Source organism: Microcaecilia unicolor, chromosome 5 (genome assembly GCF_901765095.1).
Source record: "Microcaecilia unicolor chromosome 5, aMicUni1.1, whole genome shotgun sequence".
Taxonomy (NCBI): Eukaryota; Metazoa; Chordata; class Amphibia; order Gymnophiona; family Siphonopidae; genus Microcaecilia; species Microcaecilia unicolor.
In genome coordinates, this window is record NC_044035.1 from 153,885,378 (window position 1) to 153,905,797 (window position 20,420).

The 20,420-nt window shown below is 40.4% G+C and overlaps 1 protein-coding gene across 2 annotated transcripts in view; it reads left to right on the plus strand.

Moving 5' to 3' along the window:
* PLA2G12B (phospholipase A2 group XIIB) overlaps window positions 1-12,706 on the plus strand; it is a 47,989-nt gene extending 35,283 nt beyond the window's left edge. The window contains exons 2-4 of one of the 2 annotated variants that reach the window (XM_030203449.1): window positions 1,554-1,642; window positions 8,200-8,365; window positions 10,311-12,706. In XM_030203449.1, the coding sequence (XP_030059309.1) occupies window positions 1,554-1,642; window positions 8,200-8,365; window positions 10,311-10,429 (374 nt within the window). In that variant the 3' untranslated portion in view covers window positions 10,430-12,706. The remainder of the gene's footprint in view (window positions 1-1,553; window positions 1,643-8,199; window positions 8,366-10,310) is intronic. The other variant, XM_030203450.1, reaches the window with a different exon arrangement.
* The last annotated feature ends 7,714 nt before the right edge of the window (window positions 12,707-20,420 follow it).

Genomic DNA, 20,420 nt, shown 5'->3' on the forward strand with positions numbered 1-20,420 from the left:
GGACCAGGGGGTGAACCAGGTTGGCATGACCCACATTTCCTCTCTGCCTGCTACTTCACCTCACCCGCCAGCTCTGCAGTATTAAAATTAAATACTTTGGCTGGTGGGGATTCTCGGCTTCACCAGCTGAAGAATCCCAAGCAGTCTCATCCTCACAACTGTTAGCAGCCCATTTTCAGCTGACGACACCAGCACTGCCCCTTTCCATGCATGCTCAGTTCAACCAGCATCTCCCAGGCATGCATGCGCGGGGGTGCCAATTGAAGTGAGCATGCGCAGGGGCAGGGGAAGTGCCAGCGTCAGCAGCTGGAAATGTGCTGATGACTGTTCTAGGGATGAGACTGATAGGGGAGGAAACTCTAGAGAGGACTCTTCAGCTGGCAGGGCCTGGGGATCTGCACCAGCTACACTAATGATGTGTGCTGCCACCGGTTGGGCCCAAAGCAAAACTGGATGGGTCCCTGTCCACCCATGGCTACACCACTGACTCTTAATATACTTCCATGCCAATTCTTTAACTAACCTCAGTGATAACTCATTTCACAAAGAATCCCAGTTCTATGGCTTACCAGCATCGTCATCGGTCTTAACATTAACTTCAATCTAATTTTAGACCAAATTTTTATTGCTAATGTTCATATAATTTAGTTAAAAATACTTAGCTCAACTTCACAGAGAGACCCGCAACCAACATGAGTCATGTTTCACCAGTTAGGCTGCATCAGGGTATGGTCCTCTGTATCTGACTAGTAATCCTCCGTGTTTTCAAAATGGTGTCTCTGCCTAGTTGAGCTAAGTATTTTTAACTAAATTATATGAAAAATTGGATCTAAAATTAGATTCAAGTTATTGTTAAAACTGATGATGATAGTGGTAAGTCAAAGGACTGGGATTCTATGTGAAACGAGTTACACTGAAGTCTGTTAAAGATTGTTAAAAGATTTACATGGGAGTGTATGAAGAATCATACACTATCTACGTTACCTGCATTAAAAGTTATATTAAGTCAGTATTGGCACTGAGCATTGAAATGTGTACTCTCTGTGCAGGAATATAACAGTTCAGCGTGTTCTAAATTACCTGTAGTAGGTGTACTGGTGCTCTAAATCCTAGTGTAATATTTACAGTGCTGTCTTTTCATAAGAAGTGCTACTGCAGTTGAGTCATGATAGTAAGGACTGTTGTGATGTGATAAGTTTGCTATGTAGGCTCTGAGAGGGGCATTTTCGATACGATGTGTAAGTCCAACTTTGGACGTTTTGCTAGTAATTACTATAGCAGTATTATTGGATGCTGGAACTGGATAGGAAGAGTTACACCCTGGGGACCTTTTCTTGTAGTGTCTTATATAGCTAATTCAAAGGCAGGTGGGGAGTGGACTGTGATGTGATGATAGTGGTGGGTGTGATGTGTAGAAATGTCACTTTTGCTTGCCCTTCTGTTGCCACCCCAACTATTTCTGGCCACTTTCAAGACTTTCCCCCTGAAGACTTATAATGATGGTATGTAGGAATACAATCTCACTCTGTTTATATGTCTCTATTTCTTCCTAGGGAAGGCGCCTTTGCCCAGGCCTGACTACAAGCCTCCAGAACCCAATGGCTGCAGCTCCTACTTCCTAGGTCTGAAGGTACCAGAGAGTGTATGTACTGCTAACCCATAAACCAGCTTAGTAAATGCATGATTAACCAAGCATGTGTGTGTGTTTTGAGGGTGTTAATTCCCCTCAGCTTCCTCCAATGTTTTCTTCCCTCCCCCTTGCACTCATTCTCTTTTCTACCTCTTGAGCTCTCCCCCCTTTCCCTCATTTTTGTTCCCACCAGCTCTCCTTTCACCTTCCTTGTCTTTCACCAACATTACCTTGAATTCCTTCCTTCTATCTTCATCCTCTCTCTCACCTCTCCTGCTCTCTCTCCTTGCTTGCTCTCATTACCCTCTATACTCATTTGATCTCTCTTCTCACCAGCCCTCTTCACATGCTCTTGTGCTCCATAACCCTTAATCATCCCTTCACATACACGTGGTCTCTTGCTTTCTCCACTCTGTGTCCCCACCCTAACTAACTTGCTTTATTCTCTTGCTGTCACTGTCTACAAAACAGTTTAATGAACTGTCTGCTCTGTGCTCGCTCCTGCCCCCCCCCCCTGCCACTCCACCACCCCACCATATCATTTCAAGAACTGAAGAAAGCATTTCCCTTCCTCTGACCTCTGGTTGACTTATTCTGCTGGCTAGGACCAATCAGAGAGGGGTTGAAATTTCCTCTGGGTTCCAGTCATATTTTCTCAACGCAGACTGTCAGTGCTGCATGATCCAGAGCAGGCTCCTGGTCCTGTCTGTGAGCTCAGGTTTTGGGAAGGCTTAGCCAGATACCTATGGATGTATAGGAAAGAGATCCGTCAAAAGACTGAGAACTCAAAACACCCCACGGACAACAACACAATGAAAAAAAGTGGGAGGATGACCAAGGATTCCAAAGGCTGAGAAGATGTATAATAATGAAAGAATTTTATTAAGGTATAAGGACTTGACACAATGTTGTGTTTCGGCCGTTAGGCCTGCATCAGGAGTCTATAATCGATTTTAAAAACACAAATTGAAAAACAATACAGTGGGGGAAATAAGTATTTGATCCCTTGCTGATTTTGTAAGTTTGCCCACTGACAAAGACATGAGCAGCCCATAATTGAAGGGTAGGTTATTGGTAACAGTGAGAGATAGCACATCACAAATTAAATCCGGAAAATCACATTGTGGAAAGTATATGAATTTATTTGCATTCTGCAGAGGGAAATAAGTATTTGATCCCCCACCAACCAGTAAGAGATCTGGCCCCTACAGACCAGGTAGATGCTCCAAATCAACTCGTTACCTGCATGGCAGACAGCTGTCGGCAATGGTCACCTGTATGAAAGACACCTGTCCACAGACTCAGTGAATCAGTCAGACTCTAACCTCTACAAAATGGCCAAGAGCAAGGAGCTGTCTAAGGATGTCAGGGACAAGATCATACACCTGCACAAGGCTGGAATGGGCTACAAAACCATCAGTAAGACGCTGGGCGAGAAGGAGACAACTGTTGGTGCCATAGTAAGAAAATGGAAGAAGTACAAAATGACTGTCAATTGACAAAGATCTGGGGCTCCACGCAAAATCTCACCTCGTGGGGTATCCTTGATCATGAGGAAGGTTAGAAATCAGCCTACAACTACAAGGGGGGAACTTGTCAATGATCTCAAGGCAGCTGGGACCACTGTCACCACGAAAACCATTGGTAACACATTACGACATAACGGATTGCAATCCTGCAGTGCCCGCAAGGTCCCCCTGCTCCGGAAGGCACATGTGACGGCCCGTCTGAAGTTTGCCAGTGAACACCTGGATGATGCCGAGAGTGATTGGGAGAAGGTGCTGTGGTCAGATGAGACAAAAATTGAGCTCTTTGGCATGAACTCAACTCGCCGTGTTTGGAGGAAGAGAAATGCTGCCTATGACCCAAAGAACACCGTCCCCACTGTCAAGCATGGAGGTGGAAATGTTATGTTTTGGGGGTGTTTCTCTGCTAAGGGCACAGGACTACTTCACCGCATCAATGGGAGAATGGATGGGGCCATGTACCGTACAATTCTGAGTGACAACCTCCTTCCCTCCGCCAGGGCCTTAAAAATGGGTCGTGGCTGGGTCTTCCAGCACGACAATGACCCAAAACATACAGCCAAGGCAACAAAGGAGTGGCTCAGGAAGAAGCACATTAGGGTCATGGAGTGGCCTAGCCAGTCACCAGACCTTAATCCCATTGAAAACTTATGGAGGGAGCTGAAGCTGCGAGTTGCCAAGCGACAGCCCAGAACTCTTAATGATTTAGAGATGATCTGCAAAGAGGAGTGGACCAAAATTCCTCCTGACATGTGTGCAAACCTCATCATCAACTACAGAAGACGTCTGACCGCTGTGCTTGCCAACAAGGGTTTTGCCACCAAGTATTAGGTCTTGTTTGCCAGAGGGATTAAATACTTATTTCCCTCTGCAGAATGCAAATAAATTCATATACTTTCCACAATGTGATTTTCCGGATTTAATTTGTGATGTGCTATCTCTCACTGTTACCAATAACCTACCCTTCAATTATGGGCTGCTCATGTCTTTGTCAGTGGGCAAACTTACAAAATCAGCAAGGGATCAAATACTTATTTCCCCCACTGTATATACATAGATAACTTATATATATACACTGAAATATTAAAAACATTAAAAAAATGTTTACAAAATTTTAATTGGACTACACTTATATGTTTTAAATATAAATAACAAAATGAATAAACTTTATAAAATCCAATAAAAAAACATTTAAAAATGAATTTGCACAAATGGCTAAATTTGGAATTCAATACATACAACATGTAATAAAGCGACATCGCATATATTTGAAATGATGTTCAAAGATAAAGGAATTGGTGTGCATATATAATTTAAAAACGAATAATATATAATATATAAATAATTAATATATAAACATATATTTTTTTGTCTTGATGCCTTACACGAACATGAAGAGTACAGAACATATATGAGTGATATTTGTATTAGAAAATCAAAATAATAAAATAATACAGTATTTTAAAATATTTATAATTTTTAAAAGGAGTAGTGAAGGAGATCACTAAATGGCAGATTCATTAAAATGATTGTGCATGAAGTGGAATAAATGAATATAGACATGTGAATTATAAGTATGGTGGAACTAACCTTGTTATCAAATACCTTGGGAGCTATTGATGACGACAATTCTCAAAACAAAGAGGGTCTAGTTAAGAAGTAAAAGGGTAAAAATTAAAAAATGAAGAATGAAATAAAATGGATTGACAAGAAGGTAAACGAACATAAAATAACATAAAATATATTGTATACCGATGGTAAAAGCATATGAATGTATAACATTTGATGGGGGATGGGGAGGTGAAGTGCATTTGTTGAGTAAGGGATATTATGTGGTGGATGAGCTGGTGCATGACAACATATACAGGATGTGAGGTAGATGCGCATTCCATGGCATGTGATTACCAAGAGGTCTACATGCATGTTACTGCCCACACGATGTAGAAAAGGGGTATCACAGAAGTTAACCTACGTGGTAGACATTGGTGCACAGCATATTACAATTAGCTATTCTGCCCTAATACAGAGAACAGCTGCAGAAGACTTTAAAATATGCACAATACAGGAACCTGAACACCAGGTCTAAGGAGATGTAGGAGGATTAGTTGGTGGATACTTTTTTTTTCTTCTGTGACTTATGGACTTTTCTTCCAGGAATTTATCCAAACCTTTTTTAAACCTTGCTATGCTAACTGCTTTTACCACATTTTCTGACTGATTTTGTGTGCCCCCTTGTACTTTTGGAAAGAGTAAATAAGCAATTCATGTCTACCTGTTCCAATCCAATCATTAATAAATATACCTCTATCATATTTCACCTCGGCCATCTCTTCTTCTAACTGAAGAACCCTAACTCCTTTAGCCTCCCTTTATCATTTTGGTTGCCCTTCTCTATACGTTTTCTTATTTGAGCGATATCTTTTTAAAGATATGGTGACTAGAACAGCACACAGTATTTGAGGTGTGGTTGCACCATGGAGCAATACAAAGGCATTATAATGTTCTCTGTTTTATTTTCCATTCTTTTCCTAATAATTCCTAACATTCTCTTCATTTTCTTGTCTGCTGCTGCACACTGAGCAGATGATTTCAATGTATCATCAATAATAACACCTAGATCTTTTTCCTTGGTGGTGACTCCTAATGTGGAATCTTGCATCATGTAGCTATAGTTTGGGTTCCCCTTCTCTTACATGCATCATTTTGCATTTGCTCACACTAAATTTCATCTGCTAATTGAATGCTCAGGCTCCTAATGTTCACCTGCAATGATGACAATCAGCTTTTTTTTCTTTGTGATTCTTCTGCTTTGGAGTTCTCTTTCTTCCAATCAACTGCTACCAGTTAGTTTCAAGAGCTATGCCCTAGTCTTGGTGTTGTTTGAAAGGGCAAATAACCATTCCTAATTTACTTTGTCACACCACTCACAATTTTATAAAGAGCTGTGTATTATTCCAGTTGAAAAAAACTAATATACTTGGTGTGCTTCTGAGAGTTTACTCAGTACACAGATGGTTGGTGTTCAGACCCGGTGGCAAAGTTTAAAAAAAAATGTTGACTACGGTGTTTAAAAATAAAAACACAAATATTCTGCACTGTTATATGAATAGATAGTGCTATACAGAGAGTCGGTGCTCACTGCCGGTAGCTATATATTTGGGGGCAAATTCCCCACTAATCATGGGTTCAAAGAAACTCCTCTCTTAAAAGCTGCCAATCACACACAAGATCACCTATAGGTTCTTCTTCTGACTTTCAAAATTCAGAGCACTGGTTCCCCCTTATTTCTGGCATGTTTCTTGACACCCCTTTGCGTATTCTCCACTCCTCACAACAGCAGTTACTTGTTACACCTTCCTGCTGACAAATCACACACCATTCTATTTTTTCTGTAGTAGGCCCTACCCTATGAAATGCTCTACCTCTCCAGCTTAGATCGCAGTCCTCCTTAGAAAAATTTAAAACTGATCTTTAAACATTTCTTTTTAAAGATGCTTTTCCCCTTTGAACCCAGGGCTGCCAGTTGACTCAGGTTATTCCCTAATTCCACTAGCTATCTTTTCTGCTAGTCTATCTTTCCTATCTATTATTGTAGTTCAATTTCCTACCCTCCTTCCATGTTTTTCCTCACCCCATTATCTCCTTCTTCCCCTTTCTATCTATTTAGAATTGTAAGCCATTCAGACATTATTATTTGGTGTGTGGGATAACAAGTGCTGACAGGGGCAGCCCAAGACAATCTTCCACCTGAGGTGAGGAATGAGCTGCCGACCCGGCTTCTCTTCTGCTGCCCCCACCACGATCTGACATTCCCCCCCCCCCCCTTCAATTCCTTCCCCATCCCCCTTCCTCAAACTTACCTTTTTGTTTTTTGTTTTTTAAAAGGTGGTGATGACAGAGGCAGGAGCGATTCCCATAGGCTGCCCTGCCACCAGTCCTGGCCCCTTCTCTCTACTGCAGCCCACCTCTCTGAATTAACTTCCTGTTTCCTCAGAGGTGGGCCGTAGTAGAGAGAAGGGGCCGGGACTGGCAGCAAGACAGCCTATGGGAATCACTGCTGTAGCTGTTGCCGCCGCTTAAAAAACAAACAGAAAAAAAGGTAAGTTCGAGGAAGGGGGTTGGGAAGGAACAGAAGGGGGAGATGCTGCCTCAGAAGAGTGCTGCCTGAGGCCCCTGTCTCAGGTGGCCTAGTGGTAGGGCCACCACTGAGTGCTGAATAAACTTGAACTGGGTGCTTCCATTTAGGCACCCTAAGGACCTGCAGTAGAATCCTATTCTATAATGGTACATGGGAACCCAAGTTCCTTTATACAATACTAGTGTAACTTGCTCTTGGTGCATCTACTACTACTACTACTACTTAGCATTTCTATAGCGCTGCCAGGGTTACGCAGCGCTGTACAAGTTTAGACAAGGGGAAGGACAGTCCCTGCTCAAGAGAGCTTACAATCTAACGTTTATGTACCCACAGATACCCCCGCCATAGAACTGGGGTAAATGTGGGCACCTAAATGTCAGAAAGATTTCTGGAGAAATCCCCACTGATGTTGCTGTATAAAACACACCAGCTCAAGCAGTAAACAACTTACTGACATAAATTATATAAACTGCCTTGCTATGTTGTCAGGAAAGGTGGTATTATTAAACTCATTAAAATATAAACCATAAATCTTACAGCATTAACCAATAGCAGAGACAGAAACGTAATGGGAAAGAAGACACAAGGAATGTATTCAACATGAAAGAGAACTAGAGATCAAGGTGCCCATGGTTTAGGATTAACTACAGGCTCAATTGCAAAGAATGACTGAGACAATTATGGTTTTAGCTCATTGCATCTATGGGCATATAGAGAAATGGGAGCTACAGTTCCCTAGATAAAATGGTTTAGCCTGTCTCTTGTGACATGAAGCTTTCTGGCAATCGTAATATGCCACTTTTGAATGTGAAATGTGGGTGGCAGATATTAGACTGGTGCTCTAAGGCAGCTTACAGATGGACATGTTTACCAATGGACTGAATTTCTCATTTCTTGGATTTTAGCTGGACATGGGCATCCCTGCCATGACCAAGTGCTGTAATCAGCTCGATATCTGCTATGACACGTGTGGCTCCAACAAGTACCGCTGTGATGCCAAGTTCCGCTGGTGTCTGCACTCCATCTGCTCTGATCTGAAGAAGAGTCTTGGCTTTGTCTCCAAGGTTGAAGGTCAGTTTATGTCCTCTAACCCATGAGAGATGTTGTGACATCCAACCCTTCATTCTATAATTAGTCGCCTAAAGTTCAGTACCAATGTGGCGTAAGTTATAGAATGCTAGCATTTACATGTATGATTGCTACAGTTACATACATAGATGTTAGCTGTGCATTCGGTGGCATTCTATAATATGTTTAGGACCAAATTCTATAAATGGCACCTAAAAAATTGGCACGGAAAAACAACGTGCTTAGCGCTGTTCTATAAACCTTGCATAAAGTTAGGCGTGGTTTATAGAATATGCATAGCACCTGTCCCCATGACTAAAATTTAGTCCCGGTCATTTACATCAATGCAAACCTGGTATAAATGCCCATGCCTAACGTAGGCGTGGATCTAGCGTATTCCATAACAATGCGTGTAAATGCCAACTTATGCTAGTGTTCTATAACAGAATCTGGGCGTCCAGATGTCTGTCTGTCTGTCTGTCTGTCTGCAAGGTATGTATCCCTCTTTCAAGGAACAGAGTTGAGGAAGAAAATGTAACAGCTTGTCTCACACTCCAGAATCATTTATAAAAACCCTGATAACATACAAATGAAAAGTGCATACTACAGCAGCAGGCCAAAAAGGCAGAGGGACAGTGGAACATCTGTTTGCTTGTGAGGGCCAAACACACCAAGCTATGTCCCTGTCCTCCATCTTCCTGGCTGCTAATTCTTTGAGGGGCAACAATTTGGGAGGGCCATGACCCCTGTGGCCCACCTCTTTCCGTTGCCTATGGCTATCTCAATGTCACCTTGGCTTGCCTCACCGTTCCCTTTCCCCATTACTTCAATCTAGAGGTGTCACTGAGTCAAAAACCAAGACCGTCTCCCTCTTTGAACATGGTCAACAGGCAGCTTTCCTGCTGTGACAGAGATATTTCTGCCTTGAGCTGATTAAAGGTGAGAAAGTGGATTGTATAAGAATTAGTAGAGTGCTACTTAAAAGAAGTAGAATGGAACAACAAGAGGAACCTGTTGTTGTGCAAAATATACCAACAGTCAGGGGTGAGGATGCAAAAAAGAGGAAACCAAAGCTAATCCAACAAATCACAGCCTTCATTTTTACACTTTTGTGGGTTCAATATGATAAGGCTCCTGACGAAGGTACGTCTGCTGAAACACGGCCATGTTGAGCCTTTTGACAATTGGCTTACACCACTTTTGAAGCAATAAAGACCTGATTTGTTGGATTAGCTTTGGTTTCCTCTTTTTTGCATCCTCACCCCTCACTGTTGATTTTACATGCAACCGTGAGGTTTGGAGTTTCTCCTCTGTTTGTTCGTTGTGCAAAATATTAGAACTGGGAAACATACATGGCCCTGGATTCTATATAGGTCACCCAAAGTTGGGTGTGCAATCAGTAATTGGCATTAATTGGCACTCATATGGAGTTACACGTGCACCTGCCCTATGTCCTATTCTATAACACACGTGCCTAAATTTCATAGTGCTCAAATCCAAAACGGCATGGGCGGCAGACGTTAGACGCGATGTTATAGAATACTGTCATTTGTGTGCCTACATTGGGTGCCAGCATTTACACCAGCCTTTGGCAGGCAAAAGTGCTCACCTCTAAAGCTAGGCCTCAAAATGCGCACTGAAGCTACTGTTCTGTTTGCTTTTCTTCTTATAGAGCCTAATTTTATTGTTAACCACCGTGATCTTTTTGGCAAAGCGGTATATTAACTAAACTAAACTAAACTAAACTGTATTAAAGGTCACATACCCTTTGCAGAATACTAGCTTAGTGTCGATATTGGCACCTATCTTTGGACAACATTACAGAATCCCCCCCATAGTTTTTAATATTTTATTATAAATTTCATAACACCAATGAACATTTAAAACTGAATAGCAGAACTATTAAATAGTGTAAAACAATGGCACTTTTCTTCCTTTTGCCATACAGCCTGTGAATCCATTGCTGATACCATCTTCAATACTGTGTGGATGCTGGGCTGCAAACCCTTCATGAACAGTCAGAGGTCGTCATGTATTTGCAACGAGGAGGAGCGGGATGAACTGTGAGAAGATGGAGAGACTACATCTCTCAAGGACAGGGGGCTTCTGGAGAGCCAGGAACTCTTCCTTCATGTGTTTTCAATCTGAAGATACTTTCTAGCACTAAGTGGACCTTTTCTACTGCGTTCAACACAAACTGATGTCATGGAATGGTGGGACTTATCTAACTCAGCCACAAAAGGTTCAGGGTGCTGTTTAATGAAAGATACCCTGTGTCTTGGCTGTCTGACCCCCTTCTTTTGCATGCTTCCTCTCACTTATGAAAAGCCCTGTCATGTGTTATCAGGACAAAAAAAAATGGAAACAAAGACCATTTCTATTCTAGAATGAGAAGGCTGTTGTACTTACAGCACCTAAGATGAACGTCACTGACTTTTCTTACTTCCCCTAAATGTATGTCTTAGAAGATCGGATTTCTAGATGATGGCAAGCTCCAACTAACTTCAGCCTCGGTTTTCTCAGTCAAGAGCCTCTTTCTGGCAAAACAAAAATCTACCTATACCCATTAGTTTCTTGACTCTGTGTATTCCTTTTTTATTAGTACTCTTGAGTCCTTTTAATACAAGATATAATACATTAATTTCACATGTTTTTTGCATTTTTGAAAAGGGACAAAACTCACATGTTTTTATTGTGAATGACTGGTTTCCCATGTCAAAATGTGTTCTGAAATTTCCCCACTGGAATATGTGATAGCTTATGACTCATGCACCTTTATTAGCATTGGGGGTAGGGCTGCGATAAGCACATGTGCAAAAATGTCAGAATAGATCTTCTGCTGAACAGCTGCCTCCTTTCTGGCTCTCTTCTCTATAACCCCCATTGTCTCCAAGCTAAATTCTTTCCAAACCATTCCGTTTTGCTTTCATCCCCTTTACTCTCCGTTTTTAATGCTTTCCCATTCCTATTTCTTTCTCTATCCTTCTTGCCATCTTTCCACATCTTTTATTATATTTCAGACTCCCTTATTGCTCCCCGCCCTACCTGTCTTTTGCTCCTTCTCAGTTCTCAGTCTTCCTTTTCCAGCTCATCTCCTCTCACTCTTCCAAAGCTATCCCATGCCCCTTATGTTCTCAGCCATTCCCTGGTTTATTTTCTCTTTTGTCTTTCAACAATTTCATAGCCCCCCATTTCCACCTTCTGTAGTTACCTTTTCAACTGTCTCTTATGCCCTTCTCAGACTTCTAGCTCCTTCACACCATCTCTCCCCTTCTCTACATTCTTCATCCCCTACTTTACATCTCTGCTTTTTCTCATATACTTCACTAATAGTCCATCTCAACCTTTCCCCACTAATCTGGTTTCCTATGTCCCCTGTAAAGTCTGCCAGAAAGACATAGTTACTTTAGTGCTGTGTCTATGAGATCTGAACAGAATTATTACCATTTTAGAAAATTGCTAAAAACTTATATTTTTAGTAAATTTGTTAATAATTGTTAAAAGGTGACAACTTCTTTTGAATAATTGTAAAGGGTCATTAATGGTCATTTTTCTCTTGATGATGTATCTTCCTAGGAATGCCTAGCTTGATCATAAACCGCATGGAACTCTTTGGGGGTTTTGAGGGGTAGAAATGCTGAATTGTATTGCTTTTCCACAAAGATTTATAGTTATTTCTGTACTTGAAGCCTACCAGGCAGACCCAGCTGTTAGACAATCGTCTTATCTACTATCACCAACTCTCCTTGCCCCTGAAACCAGTTCCCATATCCATCTTTTTCCAATCGATCTTTTGAACTGTATATGAAACTAAAATGTCAATGATGAACCAAGAAGTTCTTACCAGTTTAGAAACTATTTCTATTCTAGCTCCTGGAGGGAAGAGACAGCCTGGACAGCCGTTAGGTTTGCCTTTAGGAGTGCACACTTAAAATTTATTTCTTATGCAGTTCAGTTAAATCTCTCAGTGATGAGGATAGTGTGTTAGAGGGGAAGAGAACGAGAAAGGCAGCCTATAAGTTCTGAATGAAAGGAAGAATCTAGAGAAAGGTAGTTCTAGAGAAGAAGGGAAGGAACACATTGGATTGAGGAAGAAACAAAGTTGGGGGGGGGGAGGGTTCCGAGGAGAATGACAGAACAGATGATAGACATGGTAGAAAAAAAGGATATTAGGAAGAGAAAAAAACTAAGGAGTTAATAAACTTTAAAAGAGAACTTGAGAAAAAGATTGACAGAAAGAAATAGACTTCCATGGCAGGTGAGGAAAGAAATTGGAAGAGCCTTTAACACAGGCTGAGGGAGACACATATTGAAAGAAGAGAAAAAAAGCTGAGTCACATGAAACAGAAAAGATTGACAAAATCTGAATAAAGAAACACAAGTTCAAGTATAATTAGATGGCTAGAAAGATAAAATGATTGAACAAAGAGTACTATAGTGGAAGAGGAAACTAAAGAGGAGGGTAGAAAAAACAGAATGGAATAAACAATAAAGCATACAATTTAGTTCTAGATATTAAGATTGGAGAATGAGTTGTTTTTTTAAGACTATTGTTTCACACTTTAGGGTGACCAACTTCAAATACTATTTTGAGAGGCATAAATAGGAAGAAGGACATATTTCAAAGTCCCATTTAAATGCTTTAAACTGGATGAATGTTTTGCAGGATAGGAAAGGGAAAGGGACTTGATATGCTGCCTTTCTGTGGTCTTTTTTGTAACTACATTCAAAGCAGTTTATGCATTACATACAGGTACTTATTTTGTACCTGGGACAATGGAAGGTTAAGTGATTTGCCCAGAGTCACAAGGAGCTGAAGTGGGAATTGAACCCAGTTCCCCATGACTGAAGTACACTGCACTAACCACTAGGCTACAATTGTTAGGTTTTGGTTTTTTAACCAAAATGAGGAATTGTTTTGCTGAACAGAGTGCAGTGGTCACCCTGTGTGCCACTGAGTACTAGTATATCCAAATACTATATAAGGTTTTATGGTATGTAGTCTGTAAAATTGTATTCTCTAAATTAAAAAAAAAAAAAAACAACCCTCCTTATTGTACATTCTTTCAATTCCTCAGTGAAATACTAACCTAATATTTTTTTTATCATTACAGATCAAAACAGAATTGATAAAATAAGATGGTAAACATTTTACAACACTATACACACACACACACACACACACACATATATATATATATATATATATATATATATATATATATACAAAGTGGAAAAAATGAGACCCCTTACATAGTTTCAAAATGCTAAACATTTAGGGATCCTTTTACTAAAATGCACTAATGATTAGCACGTGCTAAATGCTAAGAAGCCCATTTCATACCTATGGGCTTCTTACCATTTAGGGACCCTTTTACAAAGCGGCGGTAAGCCCAAAGTGGGCTTATCACTCGCTAAAAGCAGCCCAGTGGTAGTTCTCACCCCCGGCAAATTGTCATATCCAGTGCTACAAAAATATTTGTATTTCTGTAGCACCGGAGTGTACTCAGTGCCAATCAGGAAGTGCCGCACGCTGCCCGGTTGCTGCTGGGTTAGCGTGGGAGCCCTTACCTCAACCTCAATGGGTGGTAGTAAGGTCCCCCCCCCCCTGAAATGGCCGTGCAGCAAGTGCTTCACTTGTTGCGCGGCCATTTCCTATAGAAAAGAAACACCTACTCTTTACCCATTGTGGTAAAGGGAGGCCTAGGCGCATGTCAAAAACACGCACTGATGCCAGCGCAAGCCCCCTTTTGCTGCAGCTTGGCAAAGGGGCCCTTAGTGCATGCTAATCATTATCGCAAACTAAGGGCCCTGTTTACTAAGGTGCGCTAGCATTTTTAACACGTGCTAAAACTTAGCCCATGCTGAGTAGATGCCCATAGTCTCCGCTACTGCCAACTCCAGACTTCGCTCCTTCTGTCTTGCAGCGCCCTATGCCTGGAATAGACTTCCTGAGCCCCTATGTCTTGCCCCATCCTTGACCATCTTTAAATCTAGATTGAAAGCCCACCTCTTTAACATTGCTTTTTGACTCGTAACCACTTGTATCCACTCGCCTCCACCTACCCTCCTCTCCACTTTCCTCTACACATTAATTGATTTGTTTGCTTTATTTTTTGTCTACTACATTGTAAGCTTTTTGAGCAGGGACTGTCTTTCTTCTATGTTTGTGCAGCACTGCGTACGCTTTGTAGCGCTATAGAAATGCTAAATAGTAGCAGTAGTAGTAGTAGTAGTCTACATGGTTAGCGCGCACTAATTCCTCTTTTTTGCACTAAAAACACTAACGCACCTCTACCGCATCGTAGTAAACAGGACCCTAAATCTGTTAGTGCTCCTTAGTAAAAGTACCCCTTAGTATGACCTTTAAAAATACATTAGTCAAACCTTTATTAGGAAACTCCTTTAGCAAATGTTTTGCATCCTATGCCTTGTTTTATTGTAAAAATGAAATTGCAATTTTATCTTCTTCGTTAAACATCATTTTGCTAAAACGGATCTTAATGGTCCTTCCCTGAATGACATAATTTTGAAAAACAGGGCTCATCCAGTTTTTACAGCATCTTGCAGTAACACCTGTCAATAATAGTAGTAATTTTTTTTAATATTAGTACATTTGTTTTTGGGTTGTTTGGAAAAATGTTGGGGGAGGGGGTCTCATTTTTTCCAGACTATATATGTGTGTATGTGTGTATAATATTGTAGAATATGTACTACCTGTATCATTGCAGCTCAAAACCCTGCATAGAAAAACATCTTAAAATGGGTTTCAAAAATAGCGATTTGGATGTTTTGGCAAAGAAAAACAAAACATCCATTTGCTGCCTTCTCCCACTTTTTGGACATTTTTCTGTTTGAAAATGAGCCCCTATGTGTACTTCTAGCTATGTATGTTCCCAGTATCTAACCTGAACTGGATTATCTTGTCGTGATCCACATTGAACCTTATAGGTAAATGTGGAATAGAAATGGAGCTGTAATATAATATAGTTAGATGATTGAATGAAAATAGCACCTTTAACCATGCTGAAATCTTTTCAAATCATTCTCTGTATCTTGCCATATCATCAAAATATTATCAATGTACTGCCTTCATAGTATATGTTCTTCAAATTCAGAAATCATCTTTCATACTTAGCTATGTAAAGGTTTGCCATGGAGAGTGTCATGGTTGCACCCAGAGCTGTACCCTTTTCCCCCGTTTACTAAGCCATGTTAGCAGCTGCCATGCGGCAATGCTGACACAGCCCATTCAAAAATAATCAGGTTGATAGAGAGGAAGAAAGACTAATATCTGTGTTACCTTTCTCTCCAGGCACTCAATGGTTGTTCAATTTTTAAAATGTTGGTCAGTGTTATTCAGACATTAAGGGCTCCTTTTACAAAGCCATGCAAGCGATTCCAGTGCAGCAAATGTGATAAGGCCCTTAGGAAATGAATGGTCTTAATTGCATTTGCCGCACCAGAATCACTAGTGTGGCTCTGTAAAAGGAGCCCTCAGTGTAGAGGAGTGGCCTAGTGGTTAGGGTGGTGGACTTTGGTCTTGAGGAACTGAGGAACTGAGTTCAATTCCCAGCACAGGCAGCTCCTTGTGACTCTGGGAAAGCCACTTAAGCCTCCATTGCCTGCCGAGCCTGCCATGAGTGGGAAAGCACGGGGTACAAATGTAATAACAAAAAAAACCATCATCCTTTGATTGCATACAAACAGGGGAAGAATATTGAAGATTTATTGGGCTCCAAGAAAGAATGTGAAAGGACACAATCCACTAATGTGGGTCATCAATCTTGTGATGCTTCTATTTGATGTCCTTTTATGATCACAGGAAAAGATTGGACACCCAGTAGATGTAGGCAAACTATATCTCGCAAGTTTCAAACAGACAGTAAAAATGGTAATATAATTTATGCGATTACTTGTCCTTGTGATTTGATATATATATATATATATAGGTTGGGCAAGTAGATCTATAAAAATTTGTTTAACAGAACATATATCTACGAGAATATTATTGACTCCATTGGATGATCATTTGGTTAGATACAATCATAAGAACATAAGAATAGCCATATTGAGTTAGACCAACGGTCCATCTAGCCCAGTGTCCTGTTTCCAACAGTGGCTAATCCAGGTCATAAGTACATGACAGAAACCCAAATAGTAGCAACATTCCATGTTACCAATCCCAGGGTAAGTCCCAATAGCAGGAACCAGGAACTTGCCCAAGCCCTTTTTAAAACCCAGATACGCTAATTGCTGTTACTACATCTTCCGGCAAAGAGTTCCAGAGCTCAACTATTTGTTGAGTGAAAAAATATTTCCTCCTATTTGTTTTGAAAGTGTTTCCATGTAACTTCATGGCAAGATTTTAAATGGACAGTGATTGACCATAGTCCTAATTTGTATGGTAGAAACTTTTCATTAACCTTAAATTATAGAGAACAATGGTGGATATTTATTTTGAATATGGTTTGCTCAGGGGGATTAAATAATGTGATTGAATGCCAAAACCTTGTAACCCTATTAGTGCTTTCATACTGCTGATGCAGTGACATTAGTAAAGACGTTTACAAATAATGCTGTTGCCATGTTGTTTCTAGTGAAATGAATATAGAGGAACTTTTGGAGTGGAGATGTATAGATAGACTTTTAACGGGTTTTTCTCCACGTCCTGATAAATGAGAATGAAACGTGGTCATGTTGGAGATGGAGGGACCCCAGTGAAATCAACAAACAATTTTTAAAGGAAGTATTTTTAAGAATTTAGGAATTGATAAGAATTATGCACTGAAGCACTCTAAGAAAAATATTTTAAGACATGGTGTTATGAACATTGATATTGATGGTGACATGTTAGCCTATATAATTTGCTTATTAAATTACAAGAAATCGGGCATTTTGAAATCCATCTGACATATTATATTAATGTGGAAGCTTTTATTAAGTCATGGGCATAATATTTAAAGGGTTCTGATATGCTCTGATGAAAACATAGGAAAGATTCAGATTAGTTTGCTTCATTTTATTCCAGACATAAAGGACTCAACCCTGAAAGACCTGGTGAAAAGATTAGAGACGGACTGTTGTCTGTAATGAAATATTGGTCACTGATAACAGTGCATACTCTTCTTAAACAATGCACACTCTGCCGGATTCTATACAGCGTGTCTACAGATCCGTGTTCAAATCGAGGCGTATTCTATAACAACAAAGTAATCAGCATTGATAACAGCACTTAACAAGCAATAATGAGCACTAATTGGCAATAATTAGAATTCACGTGCACAACTTGCTAAGCATATTCTGTAATGAATGTGCCTACATTCTAATGTGAATCAAATTTTAACCCACTATCGGTTACAGACCCACTAAGGCTTTTCAGTAAATTATATTGTATTGGAAGGAAAAAAATGAAACTATTAAAATGTTCTTGAAATTTTCTTGTTTTCTTTGTTTTTAATTCTTAGCAGGTATGCTGATACACTTTAACGGCTTCCTTAGAATACTAGTAGTATGTTAAAACACTTATCTTTTCTGTGTCTTAATCACTGGTCGACTACATTCATCTGTCTTAACAGCACTTTGTATTCTTGTGCTGTGTGGTGCCCTCTTCTCCTTTTCTTCCTCCAAGCCAACGGTGGCCAATGTTTCGGGCTACTGCTTCAGGGTTCTTGGTGGCGGAGTTTGTCTTCGGGTAGCCACAGAGTTTCACTGCAAAGCGCTTCGTTTTTTGAACATTAAAACATTTGGAAGGTTTTTTTAGGCTGATGATGAAGAGAGGATTAAATGAATCCGCTAAGCTCTGCTAAGAATGGTACATTAGAGAGCTCTTTGAGGCCTTTTTCCTTCCAGTACAATATAATTTATTGAAAAGCCTTAGTGGGTCTATAACCGATAGTGGGTTAAAATTTGATTTATGTTATCTAGCGATATTGTCCTCCCACTCCCCACTCAATACGTTTAGTACATTCTAATGTGTGCATTTCAAAAGGGGCATGGCTATAGGTGGAGAAATGGGTGTTCTGTGAGCATTCCCAAATTTACGCGCATAGTTATAGAATATGGCCCAATGCGCATAAATCTATGCATGGGAATTTACACCACATTTTCATTGGTATAAATGAAGGTGTGTAGTTTTAGGCACTGGGATATCAACTAAGTGTATCCTATATACCACGCCTAAATCTAGGTGCCGCTTATAGAATACGCTTAGGTGAAAAATATTTAGGCGCCTTAAATAGAATCTGGCCCACTATGTGCAAGAGGGAGCATGCTTCTGTAGTCAAATGGATGTTAATGAGGTCATTTCCTATTCCTTCCCAATTCTCAAAGAACAGCACACACAACAAAGCCGCCTTACCGCTGTAACAATAATGGCAGCTCGGAGCAGGCATTAGGGTGTTTGAAGAGAAGATTTCTCATGATTCTTTCTTTAAAATATTCTAGTTTTTATATAATTTGGAAACAGAAGAATGCCCGTTCAAGCCTCTAAGTGCTGGTAGTGAGAGACAAATGTATCTCCCAGTCTCGTAAGATCCTCTTGTAATTTCTCACAATCCTCCCGCGAATTAACTACTTTGAATAACTTTGTGTCATCAGCAAATTTAATTACCTCACTAGTTATCCCCATCTCTAGGCCATTTATAAATATGTTAAAAAGCAGCGGTCCCAGCACAGACCCCTGGGGAATCCCACTAACTACCCTTTTTCATTGAGAATACTGACCATTTAACCCTACTCTCTGTTTTCTATCTTTTAGCCAGTTTTTAATCCACACTAGAACACTACCTCCTATCCCATCACTCTCCAATTTCTTCTGGAGTCTTTCATGAGGTACTTTGTCAAATGCCTTTTGAAAATCCAGATACACAATATCAACTGGCTCACCTTTATGTACATTTTTGTTCACCCCTTCAAAGACATGTAGTAGATTGGTGAGACAAGATTTCCCTACACTAAATCTATGTTGGATTTGTCTCATTAATCCATGCTTTTGAATACACTCTGTAATTTTGTTCTTTATAATAGTCTCTACCATTTTGCCTGGAACTGACATCAGGCGCACCGGTCTATAATTTACCAGATCACCTCTGGAACCTTTTTAAAAATTGGCGTTACATTGGCCACCTTCCAATCTTCCGGTACCATGCTTGATTTTAAAGATAAATTACATATTACTAACAATAGTTTTGCAAGTTCATTTTTCAATTCTATCAGTACTCTGGGATGAATACCATTCAGTCCAGGAGATTTGCTACTCTTCAATTTGTCAAATTGTGCCATTACATCTTTCAGGTTTATAGAGATTTCATTCAGTTTCTCTGACTTGTCAGCTTTGAATACCATTTCTGGCACCGGTATCTCTCCCAAATCTTCCTCTGTAAAGATTGAAGCTAAGAATTTATTTAATCTCTCTGCTATGGCTTTGTCATTGCTCAAGGCAATAGTGAGATGTGAATGTGTGGACTGATAAGCACATTGCAGCACTGCAATTCTCTTCTATAGAGGCTGATCTCAAGTGGACTACTAATGCAGCCATGGCTTTGCATTATAAGCCTTGACATGACCCTCAAGAGTCAGCCCAGCTTGGGTATAAGTGAAGAAATGCAATCTGCCAGCTAACTGGAGATTGTGTGTTTCCTGATGGCAACCCCGATCCTGTTGGGATCAAAAGAAACAAAAAGTTTGGTGGATGGTCTGTAGGGCCTGGTAAGTAAAAGGCCAATGCTCACTTGCAGTCCAAGGTGTGCAGTGCACTTTCGCCAGGATGGACATGAGGTTTGGGAACGAATGTTGGAAGAACGATAGACTAGTTCAGATGGAACTCTGACATAACCTTACGCAGGAACTTAGGGTACATGTGGAGAACTACTCTGTTATGATGAAATTTGGTGTAAGGTGGAACCGCTACTAGGGCTTGAATGCTTGCTAACCCTGCGAGCTGAAGTAACACTCATCAAAAACAAGACCTTCCAGGTCAAGTACTTCAGATGGCAGGAATCAAGCGACTCAAAAGGAGCTTTCATCAGTTGGGTGAGGATGACATTGAGGTCCCATG